The sequence below is a fragment of the Furipterus horrens genome, unplaced genomic scaffold (assembly GCF_987537825.1).
Source record: "Furipterus horrens unplaced genomic scaffold, mFurHor1.1.pri manual_scaffold_10, whole genome shotgun sequence".
Lineage (NCBI taxonomy): Eukaryota > Metazoa > Chordata > Mammalia > Chiroptera > Furipteridae > Furipterus > Furipterus horrens.
In genome coordinates this window covers 48,581,128-48,600,324 of record NW_028327180.1, presented here as the reverse complement: position 1 = coordinate 48,600,324, position 19,197 = coordinate 48,581,128, and the positions used below count along the sequence as shown (strand labels likewise).

At 47.6% G+C, this 19,197-nt stretch overlaps 1 protein-coding gene across 1 annotated transcript in view; it reads left to right on the top strand.

Moving 5' to 3' along the window:
• The window catches only part of SUGP1 (SURP and G-patch domain containing 1), a 28,204-nt gene extending 9,518 nt beyond the window's left edge, over positions 1-18,686 (top strand). The window contains exons 5-14 of the mRNA XM_090290062.1: positions 1,557-1,680; positions 1,996-2,096; positions 3,090-3,213; positions 12,067-12,422; positions 15,602-15,708; positions 16,468-16,645; positions 16,898-17,004; positions 17,604-17,749; positions 18,059-18,188; positions 18,492-18,686. Of these exons, the coding sequence (XP_090146188.1) occupies positions 1,557-1,680; positions 1,996-2,096; positions 3,090-3,213; positions 12,067-12,422; positions 15,602-15,708; positions 16,468-16,645; positions 16,898-17,004; positions 17,604-17,749; positions 18,059-18,188; positions 18,492-18,518 (1,400 nt within the window). The 3' untranslated portion in view covers positions 18,519-18,686. The remainder of the gene's footprint in view (positions 1-1,556; positions 1,681-1,995; positions 2,097-3,089; positions 3,214-12,066; positions 12,423-15,601; positions 15,709-16,467; positions 16,646-16,897; positions 17,005-17,603; positions 17,750-18,058; positions 18,189-18,491) is intronic.
• The last annotated feature ends 511 nt before the right edge of the window (positions 18,687-19,197 follow it).

Below are 19,197 nucleotides of genomic sequence, written 5' to 3'. Positions count from 1 at the left end.
GGCAGGGGCGTCCTTAGTGAGCGTTCACTTGCATCTTCCTCCCAACACAAGAGGAAGACCTTCCATGGCTCCCCAGCTTAGGTGCATACCCTCCAAGCCCTCTGAGGCCCAGAAGCCCATTTCTTAATGCGGTTTCCTGTGTCTGCCAGTTTGGGCCAGAGGTACAAACCTGCAGGCTGCAGAGTTCACTCTCCTGCCCAGGGAAAGATGGTTACTGGCCTTGGGTGAGCCAGTCCAGGCCCTGAGGTGTAAGAGGGCAAAGAATGACAGTGGTGGCACTCCTAGTGCTTCTAGCCGTGTCTACATTCAAAACAAGACTTCAGTGCTACCTGAGCCATGTGGAGTCTTAGGCCACTTCTGCCCAGGCCTGCTGGCATGGTCAAGTCACCCTGACTGTGAGTACAGACTGAAGTAACCATATGGCCTTCCATGACAGCCTCTAAACCCCTTGCTCTGGATTAGGTGCCAGTTTCGGGCCATGCATCTGAGCAAATCAGTGGCCGGCCTTAAACTCTGGAGCATTAGAACAGGCCAGGGAGGGTAGTGTGTCCTCAGAGAGGTGCCCTGGCAGCTCCGACTGTGCCCTGCCATGAACTACCACTTTATAAGAGGCAGTGAGTGCCTCAAGGCCTTTGAGACCTCTTAAGGCCTGCTATTGATGAGGCCTCAGAAGAGTACCTGTGCTTGTAAATGGCAACCAGGTAGGGCCATTCTCAGGCACACAGCGGGAGGGAGAGGACATGACTATATAGTGGCTGACTAATGGCCTCAGAAACAGGTCAGCAAAAAAGACAAAAGCAAGTTCCACATGGCTCAAAGGGGAGGCAATGCAAATACAAAAATGTGTTCTTATGGCTCTGTTCACTGAAAAAGCCCCGGGGTAATGATTAAGCTTGTTGCACTGAGTATCCCTATCACCCACATGGTGGTCTGGAAACGCTTTCTCACTCACAGAAACCAGGACTTCTTGGAGAAATGGCTGGCTCTAGGTTTGGGCAGGAAGTATACGAGATGACCTGTTCCAGTAGATAGCAAGGAGGCCAGCAAGACACCTGGGGTCATGTCCAAAGGCCTCAGGAGCCAGCTTGAAGAGGCTACACCAGCCACAGAGGAGACGATTGAGCCTCTGTGATGACATTAATTGCAGTGGATTGAAACCCATCCAGTGTGTTTAAATCAGAGTTTGTAATATTTTAAAAGAATTTGTCATCTTCGAAGGATGGAAGGGAACCAATTTATTATACTGAGTACTGGTAAATAAAGAAAAGACTTAAGCATTCCAAAAACAAAGGGAAGGCTGGCTATGTTTTCTGACATCTCCCTTCCAGCCTGTGGATCAGCTCGGTCTCTGGGAGGCCAGTGTGTCTCATGAAGACTATTTAGACCAACTCCCCTCTCGTCACGGTGCTTTGTGCATGGACCCGGGACGCCTGACAACCTACTGCATTTCACCCTCTTCTCCCCCTAGCCCTCTGTCCTTGTGGTCCATAGAGAGAGTGTGCCTGTTGACTGTGGGGTGTGTGATTTGAACCCCAGTACTGACAGCCTCCTTAAAGTTTCACCCCCAGAGGGAGTCGAGACTCGGAAAGTGATAGAGAAATTGGCCCGCTTTGTGGCAGAAGGAGGCCCCGAGTTAGAAAAAGTAGCTATGGAGAACTACAAGGATAACCCGGCTTTTTCGTAAGTATTTCTGGGAGGGGAAGACTACTACTACTTAATGTTCTTGCCACACAGTAGTACATGCAGACATTCTTGTAAAACTCTCATGGTACTTAGGCTGACCGGGGCTGGGTGCTTGCTTGCGTGGGCCAGATGCTGTTCCATGCACTTTCTAACTCACACCAAAGGTTGCAAGAGGCTCCAGTACTTTTGGGCCTTGTCACGGTGCCTCTGCTTGTCAGCTTGTTTTTGCATAACATGTCTTCAGGAGCTGCACAAGTCCACCTATCTTCATTGCTCATCTTCCATTTTCTGTTTTGCAAAACAACTCTTCAGGTTTTTGCATGATAAGAATAGCAGGGAATTCCTCTACTACAGAAAGAAGGTGGCTGAGATAAAAAAGGAAGCGCAGAAGTTGCAGACAACCTCTCAGAAAGGTAAGTGGGTGGAAGGGGTGGAGGTGGGAGATTCTGGGAGGTGTGTGGACAGATTTGTGCATGGAGTGGGTAGGGGTGTGGGAGGTATGTGGACAGAATGCACCCCATGTGGAATAAGTGTTCCCAGAGGGTACCCTGGCATGGGGTAGCACTGACATCCTAGGTCTGTGCCTTCCCTGGCAGCCAGGGTCAAGCTGGAGCTGGTGCCACCCTCCCCACCAGTGCTTTGAGGAGGCAGGGAGAAGGGGGGTCCTAAGGGCCAAGGTCAGGGTCATGTTCAGGAGCTCAGCCCTGTACATACAAAGGGAACAGGGGGAAGGTGTGCTAGCCTGTTGGTTCATGATCACTTTAACAACTTGTTAATGAGCACCTACCAACCCTAGAGATAAATATAGTGTCTGACACTTGGGGCAGGGGCTGAGGGGACAGGGAGACAGAAACAATCAGCTGGTGAGATCCTGGTGGAATGAGTGTCAGGATGGGGAAAAGGCTGGATGGTCTCCAGCTGTGATGAAAATCCCAGCCAAATACTGATGGGTGGCAGGGATTGATGTTTAGATGTGACATAGGCCATAGAGGTTGGTCCATCATGTCTTCTGTGACCCTTTGCCCTGACCTCTCCAGGAGGAGGCCCAGGCTCATTTCCCCATGTGACCTGGCTGGGTACCACCCAACAGGAAGACCAAAGTGGGGGCTCTCATGTCCCCTTCAGCTATGATGCAGACCTTCCCTCACATTCTGCTTCCATGTCCAGCATGTGTCCAAGGCCTCCCAAGATGTATGGGAGGGAAGGGGAAGGGGACGGGCACTTGAAATTGGTTGTGGTATTTTAACTCTGCTGTTTGGTCCCAGTGCAGTAATCTGATTCCCATTTGCCTGTTTTTCTTTGCATTGTTCCTAAAATAAACCCCTCTTGTTGCCCGTGGGGTTCTTAGCAGAAATTAGGCTGTTGGGTGTGGTGAGTTGAGCTCAGTACTGACAGCCTGCTTAAAGTTTCACCCCCAGAGGATGAAGAGGTCAAGAACCTTGCAGAAAAGTTGGCCAGGTTTATAGCAGATGGGGGTCCCGAAGTGGAAACCATCGCCCTCCAGAATAATCGTGAGAACCAGGCATTCAGGTAAGGGGGACCCACTGGGGAGGTGTAACCTCTCACCCTGGTCACAGACCCCTCTTCTTCCTGCTGAGGTCTTGACATAGTCCTGAGACAGGCTAGCGTTCTGTGTGAAAAGCTGGCAGGGCTGGGACTCAGCTTCAGGAACTTCTGACCCCAGAGCCCAGACTTGCCATCCAACAGGCACTCCCCAAGTGCACATTGCTGCCCTGAATTGTCTCTGAGTGGGTGTGTGGGGGCCTTTGGGGCCTTGTGTTTTTCTAGGTGCCTCATTGAGGGAGTCTCTAACACTTGCCCAGGTCCCTTTAACAGGCTGGATAGGCCTGGCCCTCAGGCAGAACCTCACAGGACTGTGTTGCTCACTGTGTGTATTCTTAGGGTCTCATCTTTACAATGAGGGAACAGCAAGAAAGCAGGAATGTGGTACCTCAGCCTCTGAGGAGTGGGAACTCCTGGCCTGTATGCAGGTTCCACAGAGGGGATGGGACAAGCAGCCTGGCCCCACTGCTGTCCCCAGCCATGAAGTCACACCCCAACCCTTCAAGCTAGGGCTGTTCACCCACTCGTTCATTCATCGGCGGGGGTAGCACCTGCTCTTTGCCGAGGGAGGCTGGTAGGGGTGGGTGTGTAGTTGCTGCTGCAGGGTGGTACTGGCAGAGGCTTGTGAGGTGGATCCTGAACCCAGCGTGGGGTGATGCACCAGTAAGGACACTTTGGGCCACAAGTAACACAAGTCCCCACTCAGTGAGGAGATGTGATGGTGACTGTCACAAAAAGTGCAGGCGCAGCAGCCACCTGGGCTGGATGATTCAGAGGCTCTAGATACTATCAGGATCTTGGGAAGAAGGAAGCGGGAGTGAATGCTGGCTGGGCAGGCAGCCAGCACGCCCTCCTACATGTAAGCCAGCAGGAGCTAGACACAGAACAGCAGAGGGTGTCCAGAAGGACTGCCACACAGGAGTAAAGCAGCCGAGATGGTGGGCACTATGCCAGTGTGACTGGGATGCAGTGTGAGTGCTGGCATTTGGTGCATACAAGCTGTGGAGCTCAGCAGGGCCAGGTCCCAGCGGGCTCAGGTGTTTATTGAGAGTCTTTGGAGGGTCTGCATAGGGAATGATGGGGTCAATTGTACTTCTGGGATCACTAGTTGCAGTTGTACAGGGTGATCAATCATTGCAGATTGAGGGTTGAGGAAGAAGGTTTGGGGAGGGCTGCTGAGGGACTCAGGTGTCCCTTGTTGGGGCCATGTTATACATGGGTCGGGATCTCAGGAGGCCCAGGATCTCCTCAGGATATTGTGATACCAGTAACCACTCACCACTCTCTACCATTCAAACCAATGTCTGCTTAAGAGTCTTAAGTCACTGCACCATTTTAGAAAATTTACCTAAGTTTATTTAAATAGGAAACTTAGTCGTTTTGTTTTAGAGAGAGGAAAGGAGAAAGAGAAAAACATTGATTTCTTGTTCCACTTATTTATGCATTCATTGGTTGAATCTTGTATGTGCCCTGACAGGGAATCGAACCCACAACCTTGGCATATTGGGATGATGCTCTAACCAACTGAGCTGCCTAGCAGGAAACTTAAGTTTACTGTCACTCATAAGTGGAGCTGACTGTGAAAATCTATCTCAGGCAAAGCGAGTGAGGTTATGGAATTCTGTCCACGTCCTTGAGCCCAAGTGGCTGGCCCTCCCTGATAGAGGGTCCAGAGCTCATCAACTTAGGCCCAGCCTTTTCCCTGGGGGGTCAAGAAACACTTGTCAGTGTGGGTGCCCCGAGGACCTCTATGTGGTTGTCGCCCCCTCATAGGGGCATTGCTGGCATATGCCCAGCTTGTCAGGGATAGCTGTGTGGGTAGAGGAGTGCCTAGGGTGAGGATGGACCCTGGAATGCCCTGCAGAGCAGTGGCTGAAGGTGAGGTGCTGAAGGACCACAGTCGGCCCTCCACACACCAGGGAGGAATGAATGGGGGGTGCCTGGGTGTCCGGGCCTGGTCAGGATGTGCACGTTCATACCACAGGGACTGTATGACCTTCATGTGGGGTTAGGTGTGAGGCAGCTTCTCTCCCCCAAATCAAATGGCCACCTGGTGTACTTGCTGCTCTAGCCCTTCCCTGCCCTCCTGATTCCCCACGTGGGCTGGGCACACCCCAGTGGCTGTGTGTTTTGGAAAACAATCTGTGGTAACTGTTCATCCATTTCTTTGACCAGTCTTCCCACTTCTGAGATGCCATCCCCAGAAATAATGTTAGATATAGCATTGTCCATAGTCATGAAAAATTAGGAGCACATTGAATGTCCAGCCCCTGTGGGCTAAACTGTAATGGCATCTCTTAACACATCACCCATGTGAGCCCCATTGTTCTTTACAACAGTCTAGTGTGCTGGCCTCTCACAGGCGAGGAAACTGTGGCAAGGAGGCAGGTCAATGAACGTGCCTTTGTCACCACATTCCACTGCATTCTAACAAGAAAGCCTTATGTTGTTGGGTTAAAAAGTTTTTTAAAAAGCAGGATACAGAAATTAGAACCACAACTTTGTTCAGATAAGTCTGCACTGGGAAAAAAAGTGGAAGGAAAGACACCCAAGTGTTAACTTTGGTTAAGGGGAGGGAGGGAGGATTACTCCTATCAAAGGAGTGAGCTGCTAAAATCTCATGTGTCCTACTATTCATCCCTACTTCTTCCCTAACCCTGACAACCACTGATCTTTTTACTGATTTGGCAGTTTTCCCTTTTCCAGAACATCATGTAATTGGGATCATATAGTACGTAGCCTTTTCAAATTGGCTTCTTTCATTTAGTGATATGCATTTAAGTTTCCTCCATATCTTTTCATTGGCTTCATAGCTCCTTTCTTCCCTTTTTTTTTATCCTCACCTGAGGATATGTCTCTTGATTTTAGACTTTAGAGAGAGGAGAAGGGAGAGAAAGAGAAAGATAGATATGAGAGTGAAACATCAATAGGTTGCCTCCTGCGTGTGCCCTGACTGGGAATCGAACCCGCCACCTTTTGGTACATGGGATGATGCTCCAACCAACTTAGCCATCAAGCCAGGGCCATAGCTCATTTTTTTTTAGCACTGAATAATATTCCATTATCTAGATGTACTATAGTTTACTTATTCATCTGCTGTAGCACATCTTGGTTACTTCCAAGTTTGGCAGATATGAAGAAAGCTACTGTAAACATCCATGGACAGTTTTTTGTGATTTAAAGTAATTATCAAGGAATGTGATTCTTGGATAGTATGGTATTTTTAGTTTTGTAAGAAACTGCCAAACTATCTTCCATGTGTATTCCCCCAGCAATGAATGAGAGAGCCTTTTGCTCCACATCCTCACCAGTATTTGGTGGTGTCAGTGTTCTAGATTTTGGCCATTTCAGTAATTGTGCAATGGTATCACATTGTTGTTTTAATTCACATTTCCCCTGATTACATATGATGTGGAGCATTTTTCTTGTTGTTTTTTGTTTGTTTGTTTTTTATTGTGGAGCATCTTTTCATATGCTTATTTGCCAGCTGTAAATCTTTGATGAGGTATATGTTAAGGTCATAGGTCCTTTTTTTTTTTTTTTTAATTTATTGATTTCAGAGATAGCCCGCGCAAGAGAGAAAGATAAACATCTGTTTGTTCCACTTATTTATGCATTCATTGGTTTCTTCTTTTATGTGCCTTGACTGGAGATCGAACCCGCAACCTTGGAATATCGGGACGATGCTTTAATCAGCTGAGCTACCCAGCCAGGGCTTATGGACCATTTTTAAATGGAGTTGTTTTCTTTTTGTTGAGTTTTAAGAGTTTCTATATTTTGGATAACAGTTCTTTATCAGATGTGTCTTGCAAATATTTTCTCCCAGTCTGGCTTGTGTTCTTATTCTCTTGATATTATTTTTCATAGAGAAGTTTTTAATTTTAATGAAGTCTAGCTTATCAGTTTCTTTTTGTTGAATTGTGCCTTTGGTATTATATCTAAGAAGTCATTGCCATACCCAAGGTCATCTGGGTTTTCTCCTATATTATCTTCTACAAGTTTTATATTTCTGTGTTTTACATTTAGGTCTGTGATCCATTTCTAATTAATTTTTGTGTGAAGGGTATACGGTCTGTGTTTAGATTCTTTTTTTTTTTTTAATGAGGATGTCCAATTTTAGCACCATTTGTTGAAAAGACTGTCTTTGCTCCATTGTTTTGCCTTTGTTTCTTTTGTTTTTATTTTTAGATTCAGTTGTTGATAGTTCTGAGTTTGTTGTCATTTTAGTGTTCATAGTTTAGATCTTCTTTTTCTTAAATAAGTCCCTTTAACATTTTATATAATAATGGCTTGGTGATAATGAACTCCTTAAGCTTTATCTTGTCTGGGAAGCACTTCATCTGCCCTTCCATTCTAAATGATAGCTTTGCTGGATAGAGTAATCTTGGTTGTAGGTCCTTGCTTTTCATCCACTGAATACTTCTTGCCAGTCCCCTCTTGCCTGCAAAGTTTCTTTTGAGAAATCAGCTGATAGTCTTATAGGCACCCCTTTGTAGGTAACTCTCTGCTTTTCTCTTGCTGCTTTTAAGATTCTCTCTTTATCTTTCACCTTTGACATTTTAATGATGTGTCTTGGCGTGGTTCTCTTTTGGTCTAGCTTGTTTGGGACTCTGTGCTCCTTGGACTTGTATTTCTATTTCCTTGGCCAAATTTGGGAAGTTCTCCTTCATTATTTTTTCACATAAGCTTTCAATTTCTTGCTCTTCTTCTTCTCCTTCTGGTACCCCTATGATTCGGATGTTGGCATGTTTAAAGTTGTCCAAGAGGTTCCTAAGCCTTTCCTCATTTTTTTCAATTCTTGTTTCCTCATTCTGTACTGGTTAACTGTTTTTTTTTCCTGTGTTCCAAATCATTGGTTTGAACCCCAGTTTACTTCCCTTCACCATTGGTTTTGTGTGGATTTTCCTTTGTTTCATTTAGCATAGCCTTCACTTCTTCCCTTATGGGTTTGCTGTACTGAAGCATATCTGTCAAGCCTGTGAGCATCTTTATCACCAGTGTTTTGAATTCTGTGTATGTTAGGTTGGCTCTCTCCTCGTCACTTAATTCTCCCACTGGAACCTTGATCTGTTCCCCCTTTTGGACCATATTTCTGTCTCCTCATCTTGATAGGCTCCTGTGTTTGTTTGCCTCTGTGTCTTAGTAGAGCTGTTGCTCCTGTTACGTTGTAAGGGGCAGAGCCTTAGGAATTCATCAGTACAGTTCGACCTGTTTCACCACACCTTGTGGTGCTGTGTGGGGGGGAGGGGTCAGAGAGAGAACAATGCAGCTTGCTCAGCACTTGCCCCTTTTCCAGGCACTTCTCCTACTTCATATGAGACTGGCGCCTTTCTAGCTGTTGCTCTGGCCGTTGTTCCCAGAGTGGGTGGGTCTGGGACTGTGGAGCCCTTTAGACAAGTGGACTCTGCTGAGGGACCGACAGTTTTTTCCTCTGCTTCAGCCCCCACTGATTTACACAGTCGGAAGTAATGAGGCTTGATTTTCCTGGGTGCTGGGACCGTGGGCTGCACGGTCTGGTCAGGAGATGGGAATGCTCTCCGGGTGTCCCTCCCTACTTTTTAAAACATGTGACTGTGCTTTCTGCTGGCCTGCCACTGCTGCCGCTGTCCTCTCAGTCCCAACTCTGCCCCTCCTACCTGTCTGGATGAGTATTTCTTCTTTATTTCTTTGTTTGTTGGACTTCCATGCAGCTTGATTTTCTGGAACTTCTGGTTGTCTCTAGTTTTGAGGTAGTCGTACTCCTTAGCTGTGGAGGGAGCCCCAGTGTGTCTGTCTAGGCCTCCATCTTGGCTGAAGTCCTTCAGTATTTAATATTTTTAAATGCTAATATAAATAGTATTATGTTTTTAACTTCAAATTCCACTTATTCATCAGTGGTACATAGCAAAGTGATTGACTTCTGTGTATAAACCTTCTACCCTGCAACCCTGCTATATAATAGCTTATTAGTTCCAGGAGGGGTTTTTTTTGTGCTTATGTGTATCTGTTCTTTTGTGTATCTGTTCTTTTGTGTATTTTCCTATGCAGACTATCATGTCATTTGCAAACAAAGATAAATTTATTTCTCCCTTCTCAATTAGTGTACCTGTTACATTTCCTCATCTTTTGCATTTACAGTACAATATTAAAAAGCGTTGATGAAGTGGGGCATTCTTACCTTGTTCCTGTTTTTAGTGGGAAACTTCCCAAGATTCTCACCATTAAGTATGATATTAGCTCTTGAGTGTTTTTGTAGATACTCTTTATCAAGTTGGGGAAGTTTGCCTCTATTTCTAGTTTACTGAGAGTTTTTTTTATCATGAATGGGTGTTGGATTTTATCAAATCTTATTCTGCAGATATAGATAGGATCATGTGACTTATTTTTTAGCCTATTGATGTGATGGATTACATTACTTGATTTTCAAATGTTGAACCAGCCGTACATGCCTGACATAAATCCCACTTAGTCATGGCTTATAATTCTTTTTATACATTGGTAGATTGTTTGCTAATATGTTTTTAAGTTTTATTTATTGATTTTAGAGAAGAAGGGAGAGCGAAACATCGATTTAGTGATCCACTTATTGATACATTCATTGGTTCCTTTTTTTTTTCTTTTAATTCTCACCAAAGGATATGTTTTTATTCATTAGAGAGACATACAGATAGACAGACAGACATCGATCAGTTGCCTTTCATACATGCCCTGACCAGGGATCGAACCAGCAACCTAGGTATGTGCCTTGATCAGGAATCAAACCCACCATCTTTTCGTGTACAGGACAGTGTTCGAATTAACTGAACAACCTGTCCATGGTTCCTTTTTTTTTCTTAATTGGTTTTAGAAAGAGGAAGGGAGAGAGAGAAATGTCACTTTGTTGTTCCACATATTTGTGCATTCATTGGTTGATTCTTGTTCATGCCCTAACCAGAGATCGAACCCATAATCTTGGCATATCAAGATAGCACTCTAATTAACTGAGGTACTTGGACATTTGCTAATATTTTGTTGAGGATTTTGACATCTGTATTCATGAGAGATATTAGTCCGTAGTTTTCTTGTAATGTCTTTGTCTAGTTTTGGTATTAGGGTAATTGAATGAGTTAGGAAATATCGTCTCTGCTTCTATCTTCTCAAAGAGATTATAGAGAATTGGTATAATTTCTTTCTTAAATGTTTGGTAGAATTCACCAGTGAACTCCTGGGCATGGTGCTTTCTGATTAGAAGGTTATTACTTACTGATTCAGCTTCTTTAATAGATAGAAACGGGCCTGTTCAGGCTGTTTCTTCTTATGTGAGCTTTGGCAGATTGTGTCTTTTAAGGAATTGGTTCATTTCATGTGGGTTATCAAATTTGTGGGTATAGAATTGTTCATAGTAATCCTTTATTACCCTTTTAATGTCTGTAGGATCTGTAGTGATGTCCCTTTTTCATTTCTGTTATTAGTAATTTGTGTCCTCTTTTTTCTTAACCAGGATAGAGGCTTAATTTTATTGATATTTGATTCCTTTACTTTTTACAAATGTCCCCTTACTGGGTTTTGTAAAGGGTGTATATGCTTGTACTATGACCCAAAAGTACAGACAAGATGCTGCCATCTTCTTCTCTCTCCATCCTACCCTGGGTACCAGTATTAGTGGGGCTGGGGAGTCCGTACACTGCTCTCCTGGCTCTCTGTGGAGCATATAGAAACAGTCTGGGATTTCTGTTTTTGTTCTGTTTTGTTTTTTAATCCTCACCTGAGGACACCTTTTCATTACTTTTAGAGAGAGAGGAAGGGAGAGAGAGAAGAGAAACATTGATATGAGAAAGAAACATCGACTTGGTTGCCTTCTTGTATACACCCCAACCTGGGAATCGAATCCATGACCTTTTGGTTTGTGGGATGATGCGCCAACCAACTGAACCACACTGGCCGCTCTTTCTATTGTCTTTTATACAGAAGGAATTTTACAGCATCCTTGAGCCTGTATGTTTTGTTTTGTAATAGCATAGCACTGTGCCGTGGCATCCCTTCAGGTTTGGGAGTTCAGGTCTAGCTCCTTCTTGTTGAAGGCCATGTAACCTGTGATATACAGAGGTTTTGTTACGTGGAGCTGGGCTGTGACTCTTCCCTCTGGTGTGGACCCTAGAGATGAGACTGTGGGCTCAAAACATGCAGATCCTGAGAGATGCCAGGCAGGTTCAGAGTTAGCTACAGCCTCTTCCAACTCTGAACCTAGTGCCACCTGTTCCTACCTTGGGATGAGGGGACCGCCCCTTGGGGGACTGAGGGGACCCACAGCTTCCAGCAAGGCAAGGGCTTTTGCCCTTGGGATAGAGTCTAGATTCCCACTTGTTCTGTTCTTCATTGTCTTTGTTTTGGCTCTTAACACCTCTCAGGGATGAATTAGAAAAACATGTTCTGAGCTGTGCATTTAGGGGCAAATCCTGCCCTTTCTGGCGCCAGGTATCTCTCTCACCTCAGAATTTCTTGGTTTGGAGGCACTGGTGCTCCTCTAGGACAGCAGGGGAAGAGCTTTGCAGGGCCTGGGGCAGGTCTGAGGAGCTTCTCTCTTTTCTTCGGCAGCAGGGAATCAATGATGGTGTGGCAGGCACCCAGTAAAGATGGGGTTGGTGCTTGGTATGGCCCTCGGCATCATGACAGGCTGTGGCATGTCACATTGTTCCTCAAATTTGGGTAACTAGGGTCAACAGCCACTCAGACCTGATAGGGCAGGAGGTCATGGTGGAGACTTGGAAGTGACCCTGGCTGACCTGGGGGTGCATGCACAAGGTCCATGCTACTCTTGCTCCAGCTAACAATGTGATCCCCCACCCCCACTCTCCTTTGCAGCTTTTTGTATGAACCCAGCAGCCAAGGGTACAAGTACTATCGCCAGAAGCTGGAGGAGTTCCGGAAAGCAAGGGTGGGCCCTATGGGCACTCAAATGGTGCCCGACATCTGCCTGCAGCGCAGACTCCCTCCTGAGACCCCGTCAGGGTCTGTGCTTCCCACTGCCACCTGCCCTGCTTCATCTAGCCCCTCACCTGCTGTCACCCCAGCTCCAGCTGCCCAAGGAAAGCCAACCATCACAGCCACTGTGAAGAGGAAGCGAAAGAGCCGATGGGGCCCTGAGGAGGACAAGGTGGAGCTCCCACCTGCTGAGCTTGTGCAGAGGGATGTGGACACCACCCCCTCACCTCTGTCAGGTAGGCTTTGTCAGTAAGTCTGGCATCACATTTTCAGGGTTCATTTGTGTTGTAGCAGGTGTCAGGACTTCATTCCTTCTATGGCTGAATAGTTAGTATTCCAGTGTGTGGATGTGTAACAGAACCCCTGGGCTGCTCTGATTGAAACAAAACCCACAAGTTGTTTAATTAGGGGCCTGGTTGCCTGCCGCCAGAATTATAACTCTCAATACCAGAGTTGAGTGAAAAGAAGAAGAAGTGTTTATTTAACAGTTTCATAGATTATTTGCGGATTTCTGCTGCTAGGTCTTATGTTCTTTAAAACACCCACAAACACATAGTTCTGCCTCTCCCTACCAAACCAGGCTAGGTTTAGAAAAGTTAAAGATACTGTTTCCCTACTTCCTAGACACAGTTCAGCTTTACCGGTAACTGCCAATCATTCAATTCTGATTGGGAAGGTCTTTCTGTGTTGTGGTGCCCTCCAACTCTTAATGCAGTACCGCATGGATTCTCAGCCTCCTTGTAAACTGCCTTCTTCCTGCAAACCGCATGGATCGCCTCTCCTCAAAACTGCATGGTGAGAGCCCTTCTTAAAGCAGCCTGGAAGCCTCCCTTAAAGCAGCCTGGGGAACCCCGCTAAAAACGTCTGCAGCTGCTTTTAAATCCCTGACTGCATCCTCTGACGCAGTGGGTGTAGCCACCAGCTCTGACCATTCACAGAACCCTACGCAGACTCTGTAGGCTCTTTCCGTACCATCCCAGGGTCCAAGACCCCTCCCATCTTCCTGGGCCTTGGAAATTTCAAGGTGGATCTTTGTGCAACAAGGTTTCCAGCCGCTAGACCCAGGCATGCCAAAGCATCCTGAAAGCTGCTTCCTTTTCCTTATCTCCCAGCCCCAAACTCTGGGGTTTGCTTTTGGACTCCCCTGTTTCTGTAACAGATGGACCACACTTCATCCTTCACCTCTTGATAGACACTTGGGTGGTTTCTACCTTTAGGCGATTGCAACTAGTGCTGCTGTGAACAAGTGTGTACCAGGACTATTTGAATCTCTGATTTCAGTTCTCCTGTGTGTATAACTAGGAGTGGAATTGCTGGGTCCTATGGTGATTCTACATTTAGCTTGTTAAGGAACTACCAAACTTCTCTATAGGAGGTGCATCATTTTACGTTCCCTCCAGCAATGAATACGAGTTTCAGTTTTTCCATATCTCCCTTTATTATAGTTATCCAGGGCCCTGTTTTATTAACTGGGTTTTGATCAGTTCACCCTTGTAGTAAGTTTTGAACTCAGGAGTGTTAATCTTCCAATTTTGTTCTTCCTTTTCAAGCTTTGGCTCTTTGGGGTCCCTTGAATTTTCATATGGATTTTTAGGTAGGCCGTTTCATTTCTGCAAAAACCACTGTTTGATAGGGATTGCATTGAATCCGTAGATCACTTTGGGTTGCACTGACATGTTAACAATATGTATTTTAAGTCATCCAGTATGTAAACATACATGATGTCTCATCATTTACTTAGATCTTCTTTAATTTGTTTCAACATGTTGTAGTTTTCATTGTATAAGCCTTGCACCTCCTTGTTTAAATGTATTCCTAAGTGCTTTATTCTTTTTTTCTTTTTTTAAAGATTTTATTTATTTTGAGAAAGAAGGGAAGGGAAGGAGAAAGAGGGAAAGAAACGTGAATGTGTGGTTGCCTCTGACACACCCCCAACTGGGGACCTGGCCTGCAACCCAGGCATGTGCCCTGACTGGGAATTGAGCTGGTGACCCTTTGGTTTGCAGGCTGTTCTTTCTTGATGCTATTGTAAATGGAGATTTTTTTTTAATTTCATTTTTGGATTATGTATTTCTAGTGTATTGAAATACAACTGAATTTTGTGTATTGATTATATATCTTTCAGCTTTGCTGAATTCATTCATCAGTTCTTAATAGTCTTTTTGTAGATTCTTTAGGATTTCTACATATAAGATTATGTCATTTGCAGATAGTGACAGTCTTACTTCTTCCTTTCTCATTTCTTTTTCTTGCCTAATTGCTCTGGCTAGGACTTGCAGTGCTATGTTGAACAGAAGTGGTGAAAGTGGGGATTCTTACCCCGTTTCTAATCTTAGGGGAAGCTTTCAGTCTTTCACCATTGAGTCTATATAGTGTAACCTTATTTGAGTTAAAGTCTATTTTGTCTGATACTAGTGTAGCCCTCCCAGCTACCTCTTGGTTACTATTTACATATAACTTTTTTTCCATCCTTTTACTTTCAGCCTTTGTATCTTTGTGTCTGAAGTGAGTTTCTTATAGATGGCATATAGACAGATCCTGTTGTCTTCCTTAAGCTTTAAAGTACTCGCATTCATTTTTGTCATAAAAAACCCTCTCCATGGGGCCCCCACATAGTTCAGAGCCCCCACAGGCCTTCCAGGAGGGATTAGGGTACATCCCTTGAGTCACAGAGCACCTGCAGTTGGTTTTTGCTGGCAAAGTCCCAGCCATGGGGAGCTGGAGGACCCAGCTCCCTTCACCTTCCCTGTGGAGCCTCCCCACCCCCTCTGCCTGACTTTTCCCCCCAGAAACCACCGCCTGAGGGCTAATTGTGCCAACCACCCAGATGGGCCATCACAGCATCTTCACATGGATCAGTGCTGCTGGAACTCCAGTTGAGTTTCAAAGCTAATGCCAAATTAAATGTCAGTGACTGAGGATGGTTGGCTGCCTCCCCAGAAGGAGCTCACAGAGCCACACGACTGAGCCTTACACCAGACTCCAAACCTATGTACATCTACGCTGGGTGTCTGACCACTGCAGGGCTTACTTCCAGGAGCCAGTGTGTGTGAGTGTGCATGCACACATGCTCATCTCTGCTCTCATGTTTTTGGCTCTGCAAAGTCCTCACCATGTCACCCAGTAGCTGTGTAACATTGACTGAGTGCCCTGACCTCTGAGTTCTGATGTTGGTGTCTATAACATGGGCCTGCCTGAAGAGGGCGCAAGGTAATGAAACTGGGTACACATGACAGTGCAAGACGTGACTCCTATGGTTCTCATGTGACACAGGAGACTAACTGAACTGATGTGAGGGCCCTGCTGTGTGCTCCAGGTGCCTTAGGTATTTTCAACAAGTGGTTCTGCACTGCACATAGGAGCGCAGGGCCAGACCCACATGTCCATCACTGACTGGCCTGTATTTTGTTTCCAGTTCAGGACCTCAAGGGGCTAGGCTATGAGAAGGGGAAGCCCGTGGGTCTAGTGGGTGTCACGGAGCTGTCGGATGCTCAGAAGAAGCAGCTGAAGGAGCAGCAGGAGGTAAGGGCAAAGCTCCACAGCTACTGGCAGCAGATTGTACCCCCCATCCCCAACACACACACCTGTGGTACAGTGATCAGATGGTTAGTGGAAAGGCTCCTAGGCAGACAGGTTTCCCATCAATGGCATGCCATCCCCCAGGGGCCCTCCCCAGCTGTACCTCAGGCCTCCTCATGCTGGCCTGTCATCCCTCATGGCTGGTGCTCCATAGCTAGTCCACATGGTGTCTGTGAGTTGTTTCCACTCAGTAATCTTAAAATTTCCATCCAGTTGCCTCCAGCATTGAGTCCAGGACAGGTCTGGCTAGCACTGGCCTCCCTGAGTGATGTGAGGGGCACTCAGCTGGTATCGGTCAGTGTTGGGGTGAGGGTTGGTTCGGCCTCTTTGCTGCTTCCCTGGGAAACTAGAGGCACTGGCCTGTCGGTTCTTAAGGACACCTTACCCTGGCCATCTCCAGACCAGCAGCCTTGTCTCATCACCCTTAACTTATCCAGGGGTCAGGAATCCAAGACTCCGTCATTCAGTCCATGATGACGGTGCCCAGCTCTGGGCCAGGCAGAGAGGGGTCTCTGTTTATCACAGGGACTTGGGGAGTCAGGGCAGGTCTGAGCATAGGACCTAGTGCCTTATTGAGCACTTGCTCCAAGCCCTGCTCACAGGCCTGTCTCAGGAAGGGAGCCCTGACATGCACAGAGGAGGACAGGGCCCCTGCTGTGCACATGCGGTGCAGGCCCTGCTCACAGCGTGTGACATCCACAGATGCAGCAGATGTACGACATGATCATGCAGCACAAGCGTGCAATGCAGGACATGCAGCTGCTCTGGGAAAAGGCACTGCAGCAGCACCAGCATGGCTACGACAGTGATGAGGAGGTGGATAGTGAGCTGGGGACCTGGGAGCACCAACTGCGACGCATGGAGATGGACAAGACTCGGGGTGCGCCAAGGCATCAGGCTGGAGACAGGTCTGGGGGGGAGCTGGATGGCACAGGAAGCCCCACTCACCTGTTGGCCTATAAGGCCTTGGACACAAGACTTGACCTCTCTGTGCCTCAGTTTTCTCAGTAAAAGGAGTGGTGCAGGGCTGGCCTGAGGGAGCAGGGTTCAGGTCAGGGTCTCCACCAGCTGCCTCCCTCCACTGTAGCCACTACCCACTTCCGTCTTTTACCTTTTCTACTTCTCTGGGCAGAATGGGCTGAGCAGCTGACCAAGATGGGCCGGGGCAAGCACTTCATCGGTGATTTCCTGCCACCAGATGAGCTGGAGAAGTTTATGGAGACATTTAAGGCTCTAAAGGTGAATGGGGGTTCCTAGGCATCAGCCCTGCTGTGGGCCTGTCTGGCAGGCAGCCTCCTCACACGCAGGAGGAACCAGGCCCTCTTCCATGGGAGGCATCTGTTCATGGCAGACGTTCGTATGGGGAATTCACAAATAGCTCAGCTGCCGCTTTAGAAGCATTTTCCAGCGCTTTGGGAAATCCTGCTTCCAGTAGAGTCAATTAAGCGCAGTGTGCGGGAAAAGCGTTTCTCAGGCACAAGCCCCCACAGACTCGGCCTCTTAGAACAAGAGCTCAGCATTTCTCCTGCTCACATGGAGGGACAGCTGGCAGGCACAGAGCCCCATTACCAAGTTGACCCAGACTGCTTTTTCATACTTTGTGTTACAAATTGCCCTTGGAACCTGCGCTTTTCCTTGCAGGTGAACCATTAATTTTACCCATAGTAGAGGAGGCGTTTTTTGCCTTGGTTGCTACGGAGCGCTAAGTGTGACCATAAGAATTAGGAGGAGGGCGAGCTTGGTCTGAGGTCGGGGGCAGATGGTCCCAGCCAGTGGCCAGTGAGGCCATGGGTGGCATGTTTTGGGTCCTGAGGAATAACAGCTGCCTGGCCTTGCAGGAGGGTCGTGAGCCCGACTACTCCGAGTACAAGGAGTTCAAGCTGACGGTGGAGAACATTGGCTACCAGATGCTGATGAAGATGGGCTGGAAAGAGGGTGAAGGGCTAGGTTCAGAGGGCCAGGGCATCAAGAACCCGGTCAACAAGTGAGTGTGGCCCTTAATGTGGGGTGGGGTGGGGGTTCCTAGGCCGGAGTCGGGCTTAGCTGTGAACTCTGGTGGGTAGCCCAGCTTAGGCTCTTCCCTCTTCCCACAGTGCTAGGCGTATCCCACATAGATATTCCCCAGCCCAGCAGAGCCTAGATGGACCCCTCAGCCCCACTTTGAGCTGCTGCTGCTCCTGAGCCTAGGCAGGCGGGCAGGTTAGGTCTTTCTGCCCCAGCTCAGGCCCGACATCTGCTCACCTCCTGGCACCAGCCTGCTTCCCTGTTCACATTCCCCCATCATCCTCTGCAGGGGCACAACCACAGTGGATGGCGCTGGCTTTGGCATTGACCGGCCAGCAGAGCTTTCTAAGGAGGATGATGAGTACGAGGCCTTCCGCAAGAGAATGATGCTGGCCTACCGCTTCCGGCCCAACCCTCTGGTGCGTGCATTCCCATCCCCCACATTGCTCTGACTGGGTCACTGGTTCTTCACTGTCCAAAGTAGCGGGGTGGCAGTGCAGGTAACAGAAGAGTCCCTCCTTCCCCAGTCCAGCTAGGCCAGGTCTCACCAGCAACATCCACCACCACTCCACCTGTATTTTGAGCCCCTTCTTCCTCCCCAAAGCATGTCCTCCCATCTTAAGGATGTGAACTTAGCTACCCCTAGAAGGTTCTGGCTAGAAGGAACTGCCATCTGTCTTTGGCATTAACCTGCCCTCCTTTTATCTGCTTGCCTCCCACAGAACAACCCCAGACGGCCTTACTACTGAGTGTTCTGGAGAAACACAAAACATACTTTCCAGACAACCCACCGAGCATTCTTGGGCTACGGCATGTTTCAGACTGCGTTTCTGCCTGCCCTTCCTTTTGTCTGGAGTGTTGTGTTATGTATTAAAGTCCCAGTGCTGGCCCACTGTGGGAGCCTGGTTGTGCCATTACCAGAGACCCCTCATGTTTCTCAGCAGCTGGGTTGGTCTGGGCAAGTCAGGATGGGATGCTGTGTCAAGGCATCACCTGGACCTTCGTCTACATGTTGGGTCTCCATCCTCCATCAGCCTCGGTTAGAGTTGAGGGGAGGCCACACCTGGGCCAGGGTGGCAGGGCCCTCCCAGCCTAGCACTGCATTATAGGAGGGAAATGGGGAGGGGTCTCCGGGCAGGACCCAGCCTTCCTCAGGGCACCTGTGCTGCTCACCTCCCCAGCAGGTGGCCTCCCCTGCCAGTGATGCTGTCATCCAGGCTGCCCCAGCTGCTCTGGGTTCCTCCTGCATGGTATACACACATCCCTATGACTCATGCCTTTGTGGGACAACTGTATGCTAAGATGTCACACCTCCTAGAGGATATGAGGCAAGGGGGTGGCCTGGGCCAAGGTGTGTGCTGAGAGCTACCCTGTCTCCAGAGCCAGTACTTCACATTTGTGCAGAAATGCCCAGAGATCTTGTCCAGC